The sequence below is a fragment of the Sinocyclocheilus anshuiensis genome, unplaced genomic scaffold (genome assembly GCF_001515605.1).
Source record: "Sinocyclocheilus anshuiensis isolate Anshui unplaced genomic scaffold, SAMN03320099.WGS_v1.1 scaffold208, whole genome shotgun sequence".
In the NCBI taxonomy this organism is placed as follows: Eukaryota; Metazoa; Chordata; class Actinopteri; order Cypriniformes; family Cyprinidae; genus Sinocyclocheilus; species Sinocyclocheilus anshuiensis.
This window is the reverse complement of record NW_015557186.1, coordinates 2,318,390-2,333,789: the sequence shown is the minus strand read 5'-3', so window position 1 is coordinate 2,333,789 and position 15,400 is coordinate 2,318,390. Positions and strand designations below refer to the sequence as shown.

At 37.2% G+C, this 15,400-nt stretch overlaps 1 protein-coding gene across 1 annotated transcript in view; it reads right to left on the bottom strand.

Annotated features, from left to right (window-relative positions):
• The window catches only part of LOC107678777 (kelch-like protein 29), a 142,343-nt gene that overhangs the window by 40,737 nt on the left and 86,206 nt on the right, over positions 1-15,400 (bottom strand). Inside the window, exons 10-12 of the mRNA XM_016474169.1 lie at positions 9,145-9,343; positions 2,169-2,351; positions 714-894 (exon numbers count right to left, since the gene is read on the bottom strand). Of these exons, the coding sequence (XP_016329655.1) occupies positions 714-894; positions 2,169-2,351; positions 9,145-9,343 (563 nt within the window). The remainder of the gene's footprint in view (positions 1-713; positions 895-2,168; positions 2,352-9,144; positions 9,344-15,400) is intronic.

Here is a 15,400-nt window from a genome sequence, read left to right as displayed (position 1 = left end):
CACACACACACACACACACACACACACAGAGAGACACAGACACACGCACATATATATATATACAATTTAAAATTAAATAATTTTACATGTCAGTCAGACAGCCTTGGCATTGGTGGGCATTTGTTGAAAGAACAAAAAAAAACCTTGGACTAATGGAACATTTTTTTTTTTGTCAGAATAAGCCACACTGCGAAGCTCAGCTTAATGCTGATAGGCAAAAATCTAGCTTCACAAGACCAGAATAAAAAGCCGACGAGACTAGAATGAGCCGAGAGAAGCAGTGAGATGGAAATTGGATGTTAGTGCCAGAAGAACGAATACAAATTGATTCTTCATGTCATAAGAGTGATTCTGCATGAAGAAATGAGTAGATTTCAATATGCCCAACTATAAAACGGTCTTCAAAAGTCAATATGGTTTGTGTTTACATCATCATCCCTTGTCGTTTTGACATTCAGCTCCTTTTAAAGCGACTGACTGTGTCACGACCTCTGTGTAACGGTCGATTATACCTCCAGTCCACGGCAGCGGCGAAACCCGATCCAATCTGTGCCACAGTCACCTGCCAGCAAAATACTCTCTCCACACTTCAGCACAGATCCAATTATCAGATTGGCTCCCAGCACAGAAAGAGCTGACCACACATTTATCTGAAACGCCTAATGGCCTCCAATGAAATGTTTAATTCAAACAGCAGCTTTATTGGATGGTACCTTTCCACATTATCCAGGTTCCCGGCCACTCCGACTCCTCCGATGGTGTAAAGCTTGCCGTCGTACACCACGCTGTTGTGCCGGCACCGCGGGACTGTCATCCGAGACACCAGATTCCAATTATCCAGCAGGGACATGTAGCACCACACGTCTGCCAGCGTGACTCCAGACTCAATGCCACCTAAAGAGGGTACAAGCCCAAACAAATGAGTGCTGAAGTCTCCATTTACACCCTCCAAAATCACACCTCCATTAATACACAGCTGATGAAAAGACAGAAACACATACGTAAAAAACAACACAAACATCTTCCTCGCTCTCAGGGATTCAGCGTTAGCTGCTTCCAGAAAAGTGTTTTAGTGTCCATTTTAGTTTAGTTTTGAGAGACAGACAGAGAGATATTTATAAATAAAAGTCTAATAATATTTTTATAAATCTAATTATATAATACATCTCTATAAATCTAATATTTTTTATAAATATATTTATATTATATAAACAAATCAATGCAACTTTATATAATGTTTTTTATTTAAATACATATTTATTATTATTAAATGTTTAATTATATACATATTTAATTGTACACATTTTTATTTACATTTATATTTATTTCTATTTCTATATTATGTCTATGTATATATATATATATACACAGTCACACACACACACACACACACAATATAACTTTTACGTTTTTACATTTATATTTATTATTTATTCAATTGTTTTATAAAAAGATAATTTCTTTTTATAAATATAAACCAATACAATTTAACACTATTTTTTATTTCCATTTTTATTTTATTTGTTTTATATATACATCTATATATATATATATATATACACACATACATATTTTTTCATAAAATTTATATTATATAAATAAATCTTTAATACAACTCTTTATATATTTTTCTCTGTATTAATGTTTACATTTTCTGTGGTCTGACCAGCTAAAAACGTAATGTAAAAAAAAATGTTTAAACAGTATTTTGCTAATGCTTTTAAAGTTATACATTTGGATTTTGTGAGCCCTATTAATTGAAAGACTGCATTGAATATTTGTCACACACCAGTATCATTTAAAATTAATTACAGAAGGAAAATGTAATTTAAAAATACATATAACAGCAACTAAGACATACACTTTCCTTTTTACCATTATATAAAATTAAATCTAAAAAACTGTTGATGTCCATGATGTCTCATATTCCGTTTTCACAACCAAACTGCCATTACAGCTTTAAAAGCGTCATCTTTCCTGCGCTATTGATTTTATCCTACTTGATCTGTGGGATATTTAACATCAGAATTTGACACACAGCCAGTGCTAAAGACAGAGATGAGGATGGTGCCTTCCCATCATCCCTCAGAGCGTGAGCTGCTAAATATAAAAGCAGACACCTGCGGGCGGCCACCAAACTGCAAGTGACACACTGTCGGTCTGATTACCTGACAGGTAGATATTATCCCCCGCCGATATGACGGAGAAGAACTCGCGGTTGTAGAAAGGCAGGCTGGCCAGGGGGTACCACTTGTTGTTCTGAGGGTTGAAGCAAGTGACGGCTGTCAGCGAGCGCTGGTTCATGCCGATGACCTGCCGCCCACCCACCAGCACGATCACCTCAGCGACACCTGCAGAGACAAACACCGTGCAACACATCAGACCTGTCTGGACCAGATTCCACTGCGAGCTGGTCTGCTACTGGTGCAAGCTGCTTATTGTGATGGTTCTGATGGGTGACCAGGCAAAACCAGCTCATACTCTCATGCTTTTTACACTACTGGACAAAAGTTTGGAATAATTATGATTTTGATTGTTTTTGAAAGAAGTCTCTCATGCTCAACAAAGCTGCATTCATTTGATAAAAATACAGTGAAAACAGAAACATTGTGAAATATTATAAATGTTTTCTATTTTAATATATGAAAAACAATAAAAAAAAACACTGACATGACTTACTTGAAATGAAACACATTTTAACTGAAATAAAATAAAATTCTCATTTTCATTTAGTTTAACTTAATGTACTAAATAATTATATTCTATTCAAACACAATTCTATTCTATAATGATTTTTCCTCTATTTTTTCTACAATTCTATAATGATTGTCTGCTCAGTTATCAATTATTATTGGTGCTCAATTATTAATAATGGTTCTTCTTTTTAACCATTTTTACTGCTTAATATTTTTGAGAAAGCTGTAATATTTGTTTTCAGGATTGTAGAAAGTTTGAAGTAGAAATCTTTTGTAACATTATAAATGTGCTTACTGTCACGTTTGATCAATTCAATGCATCCTTACTGAACTAAAGTATTAATTTTTTTCTTTTTCTTTCTCTCTCTCTCTCTCTCTCTCTCTCTCTCTCTTTTTAAAAAAAATCTTACTTACTGTTCCCTAAACCTTCAAATGGTCGTGCATCAGTTTCCACAAAAATATGAAGCAGCACAACTGTTTTCAATATTGACAATAATAAGAAATGTTTCTCGAGCAGCAAATCAGCATATTAGAATGATTTCTGAAGATCATGTGACACGGAAGACTGGAGTAATGATGCTGAAAATACAGCTGTGCATCACAGAAATAAATTACATTTTACTATATATTTCAATAGAAAACAGTTATTTTAAATTGTTATAATATTTCACAATATTACTGATTTTACTGTATTTTTGATCAAATAAATGCACCTTTGGTGAGCAGAAGTGACTCAAAAACATTAAAATATCTTAATTCCAAACTCTTGACTGGTAGTGTACAGTGCAAGGGTTTATAAGTGCATGTGATGAATAACTGGAGCTTAATATGCAACAACTAAACAATACATTTACTGGAACAGTTTTTTTTCAGAGCAAAATCATCTACAAACAGAAGCTGTTTTCTGATCAATTATGAATGCGTTTTCCTCTCTATACAACACATGAAGTCTCCAGGCCGACTGCTTATGCCACATCACAGGCTTTTCATTCTGTAATTCATTTTATTCTGACACAGAAAAAAAGAAAAGGGAGAAAGGAATATCACAAAGAGGTAGCGAGAAAACATTTCATATGAAAAAGGGATATAACAAGGAAAAAATAATAGCCTCCGAGTGAAAAACATGACAATTTTGGGGAGATAACAAATGTTCCCTTCTAAAAATGAGGCGTAACTCAACAGAGCGCCAGAAAAGATCCAGAGCGCTATCAGCAAAGCTTGCCCTGACAAAAATATACAAGTATCTTAAATTTCTATTTAAGGAAAAGTACAGATTCACTGGCATGAAAAAGGCTTCAGGCTCCGTTGTTCTGAACTAGCTGAAAGTACCCAACACGATCTTATCATCCGAATTAAAATTCATGACATACATCGTCTTGAAAAAAATAATAAATAAAAGAAACAGTGGATCGGGGCAGAAAGGGTCAGGCCTCTGTAACAGCAGAAAATTAAATGTCATTGTTCGTTTGCATCTTAAAAAAGATAAAATTAAAAATAAAAAAAAAGAGAAATAATCTTGCATTTGATTTCAAGGGCTTCTGAAATACAAAAATGAATTATCTCTGGGGACATTTATTGTCTCTGCGTAATTCTTTTCAATACAGTGATTCAATAAAATGAACAAAGACTCATAGCACATACTGCATAAATCTCTCTGGGTAGATTCAGCAATAATGAATTGCAGCTGCTGATAATGTTGCTTATTTCTGTTTTAGTAGCTGATTCCCTAAAGGAATTATGTACATATAATATACACACAAACAAAAAAACTACTGAATGCAATCTGAATGCATGCACAATGCACATAAATGAAATTAAAAAAAGAAGTTTGCATAATACAGATATTTTGTATAACTGATAGATATATTTATATATAATTTTATAATTTATATAATTTATTTGCTACATATTTTTGTATGTAATTTCAATGCATGATGCAGCACTTAATGCATATAAAAATAAAAGTAAAAAAGTAAAAAAAGAGATGTTTGTACAGGTATTTTGTATAAAGACGATATTATAAAATAATAATACACATACACACATTCATTTTTATGACAAAATACTTATATACTTATATATATATATATATATATATATTATTATTATTATTATTATACAAAATTCTCTTTTTAATAAATTAGCTTTCTGCAGGCTGCAAAAGCACCAAGCACTGACTGCTGTGAATAAAGTGGAATCTATAAAGTCTCATTTGCATAGACAGTTTTATGCTAAAAATAATGACAATAACATAATTTAAATACTCATGACGCAGCTGTATATCGGAGCACATCGCACGCGCTGCAGTAAATGCACGGTTGCTGAAGCACACGCTAAAGTGACGCAACCGGCGGCGTGATATTCCTGCTCAAGCTCGGGTTCACAGGCGTTTCCAGAGAAGAAAAAAAAAGCATTTGATTGGCACGAACATCTGCTCGTGTGGCAGCTATTTCAGCCGCACAACTGCAGGTTGCGTTCCCACTTCACACCAGTACATCTTCCTGTTATGAGACCCCACTTTTCCCCACAAACAAAACCCCCTTCCCACAAACCCTCACTACATTACAGCAGCAGCATCAATCAAACGGCACACGACAGCCATCAACCGCATCACAGCGTCCTCCAGCAGGTACCTGACTGCAGCAACACTTCTGCTTACACGAGGCGTAAACCATGATAAAAAGTACTGACGGTGAGAGTTACCATATTCTAATTTAATTTTCATATTTTAATTATCATTAAAACTGTATTTGATTATCACGATTTGAAAAACTCCCAGTAATTATTCATCAAAGTCGGTAAGAGTCTCACACAAGCGTTAAGTAAAAATATGACTGAAAGCAGAGTGCTGAGAGAAATTATATGAAAGAATGTATGAGTGAATGAATTCTATAAATACATAAGGAGGAACCAACTGTCTTCAGAAAAGTTTCAATGACATTTGCTTTTCATCTTCCCTCCGTGTAAATAAGGAATAATTGATGACGGGCCGTTGAATTATCAGATAATAATGCACACCCGAGGTGCTGATGCGGCCTCGATGCAAAGCGGAGTGTGTGTGCGTTTGTAAGGGAGAGAGAACGTCATTTAGTGGCAAAAACATGGAAATAATTTGTCGTTTTTAGCTTGTTGTTTACTATATTTATTAGCTTGGTCAGTGTCGTCATGGGTTTAGGTTCTTTTGCTGTTGTAGTCTGTAAGGACCTTTGAAATCACTGAAACCATTTGGTGAAGTGATACTGTATGGACATGTAATGCGGTCAAGACCTGCCTGGAACTACTTTAGCTGTGCGTTTCCCTGAAAATAACTGCACACCTTAGAACGTTCATCAACCAATCAGATTCAAGCATTCAACAGCACCATAGTATAACGCCTAATAAAGTAGTGTTTATAAACGCTGCGCTACTTTGTTTACAGAGGTTACTGTGGAAACGGTTCTATTTCTACTGTTCGATAAGCTCCACCTACTGGCACACATTGGATTTACGTTTTCATTCAGTTTGTCTGCCATTTTTGTGCAGACCAATGTGAAAATTGGAACAAACAAGCTCAACACTTCAGATAATAAGGTATCCTACGTAAAATTGTTTATGGAGCAGATAAAATGCCTGTAATGTATCATTTGACTCATCCTTTACTTAATGATTCAAAAGTGGAAATATGAGGTTTATCTTTTTTTTTTTTTTAACGTAGTATATGTTAGCAGCAGAGCATGTGAGCGGAGCGGAGCGTGAGCGGAGCGGGGAGCGGAGTGGTAATATTTCCTTAAGAGCGCAGAGCGCCTTTCTGAAGATTCCGCTCCGCTCGCTCAATACGCTCAGCGCCACTCGCTCAACCCAGAATGCCGTTTGGTGATTTGCTTGTTCGAGATCGAGAATCTGTAGAGATCGAGAATAGTAGAGCAGTTATGGAGTTCAGATATTGTTTCAACGAAGTTGCAAACCTTATACATAAATGTAAAGTAAAAATCAAAGTTAAGAATGAGCAGGGAGAAGAAACTGAGAGGGAGTGCGGGGAGACTGTTAAAGTTAGTACAGATTCATATTGATTACAGAGAGCACGAGGATGTGCTACGCAAACATGGTGCAGCAAAAGGTGAGCTAGTTACATACCATGATAAATGAATAAACAGGTAGGCTAAGGTTACATTCGGTTGTACGGAGCCCCGATGATGACATGCAGACAAACGAGCGCACGTCCATAGAGCGGAAAATGTAGCGGAGCGTCACACCGCTCCGCTTCGCTCACATGCTCTGGTTAGCAGATAACAGGTTATGTTTTAAGTCACCCAACCAATATTTTTTGTTTGTTTAAAATCCGGCCATAATTTTTTATATTATTACTTTAATGTTTACCCAACACCTAAACGTAACTACAACAACAACTACTGTACCGCACTTATTATCAATAAACAGCAAATTTGGAGTTTATTGAGGGAAAACTCAATAATATCTATTCCCTAATCTAAAGTGTTACCAAACGTTTCAGTTTCTCATCTCTAGGAGAGCATGCCTCTCATCTAGTGTTAATGCAGTGTGGCTGGGATCGGGGCCCGGGGTCCGTGCCCTTCCGCCAGCCTCATGATCTCCCGCAGAGCGAGGGCCCCCGTTGCGCTCGCCTCCTTCCTGCTGACTGTGGCATTAGAGACTCAAGCAGCAGGTGGTCCGGTGCTGATCACCCCACCTCTGACCACTCCAGATCACAGCAATGGATTATGACATGAAAAGAATTCAAGGAGCTTTCTGGATTTAGATTTAGAAACAAATAAATAAACCTGTCTCTTTCCACTGGGATGGGACTTGGTTTGTAACTACCTGTAAAGTGCTGCTTACATGAATGAAACTCCATCTACCTACAAAAGCAAGTTCGCTAAATGTTAAGTGCTTCATATTTTTCATGTCAAAAAATTGCCCAAAACTCACTGTGCCTTAAAACTCGCTGCATAGGTTACAGTAATTCAAAATGGGCAAAAAATGCAAAAGGTCAAAAGGTGCTGTGTTTGAAACAGTTGCAGTTTTTGTAATTTTTCAGTAGCTTGTTTGCTTCTTTCACACTTTTTTTTTTTTTTTGCATTTGACAATACTTTGTTGTATCCCAACCTACATAATAAGCACAGCATTCAACATGTTTGGCCTTACCGGGAGGTGTAAATACTGTAACGCTTTCAAAAAGAACAGCCCTATTCAAAAGCATCAACAAAAGATGGATCAAAAAAGATTTCTGTTTCTCAACTCTTCATATAATAATGCATATAGAGAATCCGCGGTCGGCGGTGAACTGGGTCGTTGGGTGTGATAATCTCTACACAGCTTGTCTTAAGTACACACAGGTGAAATTTACCCACTGGCTAAAGCTCAGTAATAAGAGGCGCAGGTGCGCTGACGCACGCTTTGGCAGCTCTCTGACAGCGCTATGGCTCTATTCCAGTCGCTCCGCTCACCAGCGCCATGTCACACCACATCAGGACGGATTTCTATCCAGCATGCTGCTGCTTCTAAATCTGTGCACTGCATTATTATAAAACAGTCCTGGTTGCTGATTGGTCAACACATGCTAAAATAAACTATATAGCATGCAGAAGGAGCTCTAGAGTACTGTGTATCACTGCACAGCACCCATAAAGACCAACTACTAACCTGACTGTACAAGTCAGGACCACATCTTGCGAAATCTGCTCAATTAAATAAAGAAACAGTTCACCCAACAATGAAAATATCTTAAAGTTTGCTCATCCTCAGGCCATCCAATTCAATGTAGATGAGTTTGTTTCTTCATCAGAACAGATTTGGAGAAATTTATGGATCCTCTGCAGTGAAAAGGTGCCGTCAGAATGAGAGTCCAAACAGCTGATAAAAACATCACAATAATCCACAAGTAATCCACAAATCCATCATTAAGATATTTATAACTTCAAACTGTTGCTTACGGCTAAAATACGAGTTCATAATCCATAATATTTCTTTCTCCAGTGAAAAAGTGATCTGGTCTGAATCAGGAGAGAAATCTGCACAGATCAAGCACCGTTTACAAGCCAAAACAGCTCTAAACAAAAATGTGGTTGGATTTTGATGTGAGAGACAACAGGAGATTTTCACTGGAGGAAGCGTTATTATGGACTTGTATTTTAACCAGAAACAATGGTTTGAAGTTCATTCAAGGCATTAACTGATAAGACATTAACTAATGGACTGGAGTGGTGTGGATTACTTGTGGATTATTGTGATGTATTTATCAGCTGTTTGGACTCTCATTCTGACGGCACCCATTCACTGCAGAGGATCCACTGGTGAGCAAGTGATGCAATGCTACATTTCTCCAAATCTGATGAAGAAACAAACTCACAGCAGTGCAGCTCACAAGGGTTCAGAGCAGCACCAGTGTGTCTGATGTTCACCACACGGCTCAGACTAATCTTTAAGAGACTATAAGCCATGCTGAACAATGTACCGGCAGACAGTCGCGGGCGAGTTCTGGGCGTCTGCATCTCTTGGCGGGCGTGTGGCAGCATGTGGTAGCGCTTGGCTTCGTTCACCAGGTCCCTGCAGGCCTCTGAAGATTTGATCAGCTCCTCGTTGTCCACCACATTCAGCAGGTAGCTGGGATGGATGAACGGAAGCCGGACCACCGCCAACAGCTCAGACACATGCTGGATACAGGACAGACGGAGAGGAAACAGAGGATAGAAAGAAAGAAAGAAATGAGTGGGAAGAGAGAAAGAAAGAGAAAATGTCAGTTAGCGTTGTGCATTGCACTCTCTTAATTGTGGTAAAATCACCGTTACGAATGGCCCCATGCCTTACTGCTTTATTATTTTCAATGACTAAGGAAAAAAAATATCTCTGGATAATTAAGTTTCAAAAATTCACACAAAAATTTATAATGATGCATTTGTGTTTACAAATTAGCTTCCTAGAAAAAAAAAACAGTCTTCCGACAGAGATCCAAGGGATGCTGTGTGCAGACACCCATTATAATCACTGAGGTGCCAGTAAATAATAAACAGATACTGATACACATTAATCAGACACAAACACCACAAACAAAGCACATACCGAACCGTACCGAAACAGTGACTCTAAAACCGTGATACAAACCGAACCGTAAGTAAGTTGAACCGTTGCACCCCTAATATATTTGCATACTTTCAATACAAACAGTGTCACACAAATGATTTAAAGCAAGAAAGAGCTAGTTGGTTTATATAACACATTCAATTCGCATAGGCATAATAATGAAAAAGAAATTAAAGTCATGTTAAAATTATTTTAAATTGGACTAAATAAAAGTGAATTAAAAACAATGTAAAAGAAGGTAAAAGAAAAAAGTGAATAAAATGACATTTATCATAAAATTGAAATTAATCATTTATTTATAATTATAAATCTATAATGAAATGCAATCATTAGGGATGCATACTGCATATCGGGCCCGATACTGACCCTTTTGTACTATAAACAAACAAATATTTTGTTTAAATTGAAATGAAATTATAACATTTGAAATATAGGTATATTTATAATTTATTTATATTATGAATTTATAATAAATTATTAATATAAATAAAATATTATAAATAAATTAATTTACATAAATTAGTAAATGAATGAATGAATGAATAAAATGGAATGATAAATTAAAAATGAAAGAAAGAATGAATTAATTAATTAAAGAGCAAACAAACAAATACATAATGTATAATGAATTCAAAGTAAACAGACACGTGTTCAGTTTGGACTTGTAGCTGCAGATCTGTTAAACCCCCATAATGCATCTGGTCAACAATCGCACCATGATCCCGAGTGTCATCAGAGCTGGTCAGTTCTTATTTGTTTGATAACAGGCCGTGTGAACAGCTTGACATACAGGTGATCCTTTCCAAATGCTGCTTTTTTGGGCTCGATCAACAGCAGGTTTCCATGGTGATCAATCCCAGCGTGGCATTGCTCCTTGTCCACTATATCTCCAGCGGGAATGTCAACACGAAAAGACACGGACAACAGCTGGTGTGGCTCGCCGTTGCTTTCTCACGCCGATTCATTTCAAAAGGACCATTCGTTTCGAACAAACCGCATCTACATGCGAGAACGTGCAGTATTTCCAACCAGAAAGGAAGAAAGGTCAGAGATTTACTGGCGGCATTTTACTAAAGTCCCCAGTGAGACTGGAAAAATCTGCACCACCACTCACAGTTAGTTTATCAATCTGCCATTTCAGGTAGGAACTCAAAACCAGTCGTGGTGTGAGAACGGATCAAATAAATGAAAAATGGTATCTGAAAAAGGCATTTCTAGCAATCTAGAGCCAGCAAGGCAGCCGAAGAAATCGCTCAGGATTACAAGCATTCCCTCCACTGCTCAGGCAATCAAGACTTATCGACTGAATGATCTAGGAATCCAAATGCAGATCCACTCACCACTCGCCTGAGCGTATCTGCAATAATGTTATGCCATGAGGGAGCCAGACTATGGCATGCTGAATACCAGATTAAGACAGCACAAACCGCAGCTTTACTGGGCCAAAAGACTGACGGATGAATCATCAAACGCAACATTCAGCAGCCGAACGGCTGAATGCTGCGTAATGCTATTAAAACATAAACGCAAGGTCAGAAAACATGGGTGCTTTCAGTGCTATCATATCTGAGCTGTAGTAAAGATTGCAACGTGATGTGCACAAGTGATTTCGGATGAGATAAAATGCATGCACTAGCCTCTTTTTCACTTCCCGACAATCACGGGAAGATACAACAGAACAAAGAGCAAATGATCCACATTAGATGTGTGATTCATGCTGGACTTGTGATGGGAAATGCAGTTTTGTTGTGCAAAACTGTTGCATCGCTTCTAGACCAATCAAATTTCTGGAGATTGCAGATGCATTTAGTTCAAAATAAAGGCCATTTACCAGATGGATGGATTTGATGATATTTCAGAGTTGGCAAGACAAAACTGAGCTGCTCTGTACATATATATTTTAGGGGTGAAACGGTTCTGTACGGTTCTCCACACACGGTTCGGCATGCACTAGGACCGCAGTTCAACTTAAATCTGACAATGCATCTGTAATATGGTTTGTTAGAGTTCTGCTAATACATGTTCCTGTTGATGGATACCAATTCTGACTAAATCGTAAAAATAAGACCATTTATAGGGGCATTCACTATAAACATAATTTATTTTCAACCTTAGGCATACACAACTTTCTGGCAACAGTGAATCTAGCAGCCTGTGTGAAATTCGCTAGGCTGTAGCCTACTAGTACTTGTCCCTCTCATTCTGCACCAGTACAAATACGTGCACGCTGGATGGATTTGATGATATTTCAGAGTTGGCAAGACAAAACTGAGCTGCTCTGTACATATATATTTTAGGGGTGAAACGGTTCTGTACGGTTCTCCACACACGGTTCGGCATGCACTAGGACCGCAGTTCAACTTAAATCTGACAATGCATCTGTAATATGGTTTGTTAGAGTTCTGCTAATACATGTTCCTGTTGATGGATACCAATTCTGGCTTCCCAATACATTACAACAAGAGCGATGAGTTGTTCAATGCGAGTGCTGTATGCTGGAATAACTGTCATTTATGCCGTCATCATGTGTTGATAGCGCAGGTGAGACCAGAACAGCACACGTTGCTATCTGCATTTAAACTAAACTAATTTAAGCCTTGCCTAATTTAAGAAGACGCGAACTCGCGCGCGCAGTGAGAAGATCTGTGTGTGCGCTCATCCAAAGCGCGTGAACCCACGTCTCAGAACGCGCGCGAATATTTAGCTCTCTTTGAAGTATTGTGCTTGAATGGACAAATTCACACAAAATATGTTTATGTCAAAATGCCCGTCTTGGTGAGTATCCTAGCATTAATTTAATTATTATTAATTATTTTCTTTATTTTTATTTGATAAACAGTATAGATGACAGTATAGTCCTTTTTTCCGTAAACAAAGCACATACCGAACCGTACCGAAACAGTGACTCTAAAACCGTGATACAAACCGAACCGTAAGTAAGTTGAACCGTTGCACCCCTAATATATTTGCATACTTTCAATACAAACAGTGTCACACAAATGATTTAAAGCAAGAAAGAGCTAGTTGGTTTATATAACACATTCAATTCGCATAGGCATAATAATGAAAAAGAAATTAAAGTCATAAAAATTGCGGTACTCGGTATCGGCAAGTACCAAAAATAAAAGTATCGTATCGGAAAAATACTAGAAAAAGTACTGGAAAAAGTGGTATCGGTGCATCCCTAATAAAAATTATATACAATAAATAAACAATTTGAAAGAAAGAAAGAAAGAAAGAGTTTGTATCAGTGTTGCATCACTTCTAGACTAATCTAACCTTTGGAAATACCGTGCATTTTGTTTAAAACAAAGGACAAATAACAGATGGATTCATTTTAGGTTTGGAGGGTATTTTTGAGTTGGCAAGACAAAAAACATCACACTCTGTCCGTATATGTTCACATGCATCATGAGGTCACTGATACACACACTTCTGTAAAAGCGTCCTCACAGAACAGATCAATCTGAACGCAGCAGAACACACAGCAGAACGTTTGAGCAGCATGTCTGATACTCATTAAATTGCTATTGATCTCTGACAAGTAAAAACTCCAACATCTGTCAGCCAGTTTCTGATTCAATACTTTTGACAGATATTCCCATTTACAGGAGGAAGCGACTTCACATCTTTCTCTCCAGCTGATGAAAAGACAAATCACAGCAAGACATAACAAATCTGTTCCCTAAAATATAAAAATATCAGTCTGGAATACTTGATTCTGGTTGGTCAATCACTGCATTCTGCAGTCAAGTTTGTGAGGTTCATTGAATCAAAACTTTTAAAGTTTTAGGCAATTAGTAGCAGTTTACACCACTGTTAGTTTTACAGGAAACAGCAGTGATCACAGAAACAAACTTAGGGGCCGTTTACACGACAACGTTTTCAGCCAAAAACGGGAAACTTTTTATGCGTTTTGCCTGTTCGTTTACACGACAACGGCGTTTTGGGGACTGAAAACGCACATTTTTGAAAATGTGTTTTTGAAAACGCCACCGTTATCGTTTCCGTGTAAACACCCAAAACGGGAATCTTTGAAAACGCTTAAGTCATGCGCGTGCGTAGTACGTGTTAGGTATGTAGACATGCGCAGTATGTGTCGATTTTAAAGTCAAGCGCGAACAAACATACACAACAATGGCGGTGTACATGGTACTGTTGTTGCTGCTACTAACAAGGTGACAGTGCCAACTACTGGCCTGGCATACGTAATACAGTGTTTTTGGCCATTTCCGTGGATATGTGTAAACGCGAATCGTTTTGAAAACGTTGTCGTGTATACATGTATACTTAGCTATTGTTTGCATAATTACCCAACTTTACATCCATTCATTCTCAAGAGCAAAGTGTTGGCATTTTAAACTAAGCGGTTAGATACACATAGTCCAATACAAAAAAATTCTATCAGAAAAAATACATCCGCAATGCAATACAATAAAGACCACAATGCAATGCAATGCAATAAAATAAAAATTACTTTTGGTAGACTACCGATACATATTGAGGATATTTCAGATATACCCATCTTTAAACAACATGTAAAATCACAACTACCTTGGGGATTTGACTGAAAATAAAAATAGTAAAATAAAGTTAAAAAAGTAAAGTGTTTGCACGTTGAACTAAGCAATTAGACAGCAAGCAAGCAAATACATAATCAAATATAAAAAAAAAAATTACATTTGAAAAAAATACATCTTAGACTGCAATGCAATAAAATGAAATGCAATGGAATGCAATAAAATATAAATTTTTGGTCAACATTTCAGACACAACAATGGCGGTGTACATGGTACTGTTGTTGCTGCTCAAGAGTTTGCTAACGCTTCTTCAGCAAAGTGTGGATTTACTTCAATATTACAACTAGGGCTGGGCAAAAAAAATTGATTTTTCGATTAATAGTTTTTTAAAATTACGTCGATTCGATATCGATTCTCAAAAGCCGCGAATCGATCTTTTAAAACAAGATCTGATTAACGTGAATCTTATCATTAGTCTTCTCCACTAGATGTCACTCTTATTTACCTTGCGCGATGTTACAACAGAAAGCCTGTCATTCATTCAGCGCTTATCATGGCCATACGCGTGATTCGCAATGCTCAGGTGAAATGCTACAGTAAATCTGCGGAAGCATTTGATATCACGCATAAGGCGCCATTGATTTCCGCAATGAATGAATGGCGGATGGCGCTGTGCACTGTTTTGTTTACTACACGCATACTAAAGTGCGGATGACGCTCACGGTGTTTTCAGCTTCTGCCGTCTCACTGTATGATGATATGAACACGAATGTCATCTCCAGCTGCTCTGAGAGTCACTTCATTAGCATTTTACCATTTCATTTGAGAAAACTACTGTCATATAACATACACAGCAGCTGCAAGTTCATCACGGCAACCCGTCAAAATAAAAGTTTAGTTTAATGTTAAGAAACTGTCAGAATATATTACTATTTAGCAGTCTTAAGACTCAATGCTACTACTGCTAAAAAATATTAATAAATCTTTATTTTTAAAGGAATAATCACATCTGTTTTCTTTTTCATGCTAACAGTAAACCTCTGTTGTGCAGCACTTTGTTTGCCAAAAAATAAAAGGGTTTAATTTTCATTTGATTAGGATAAATTAAAT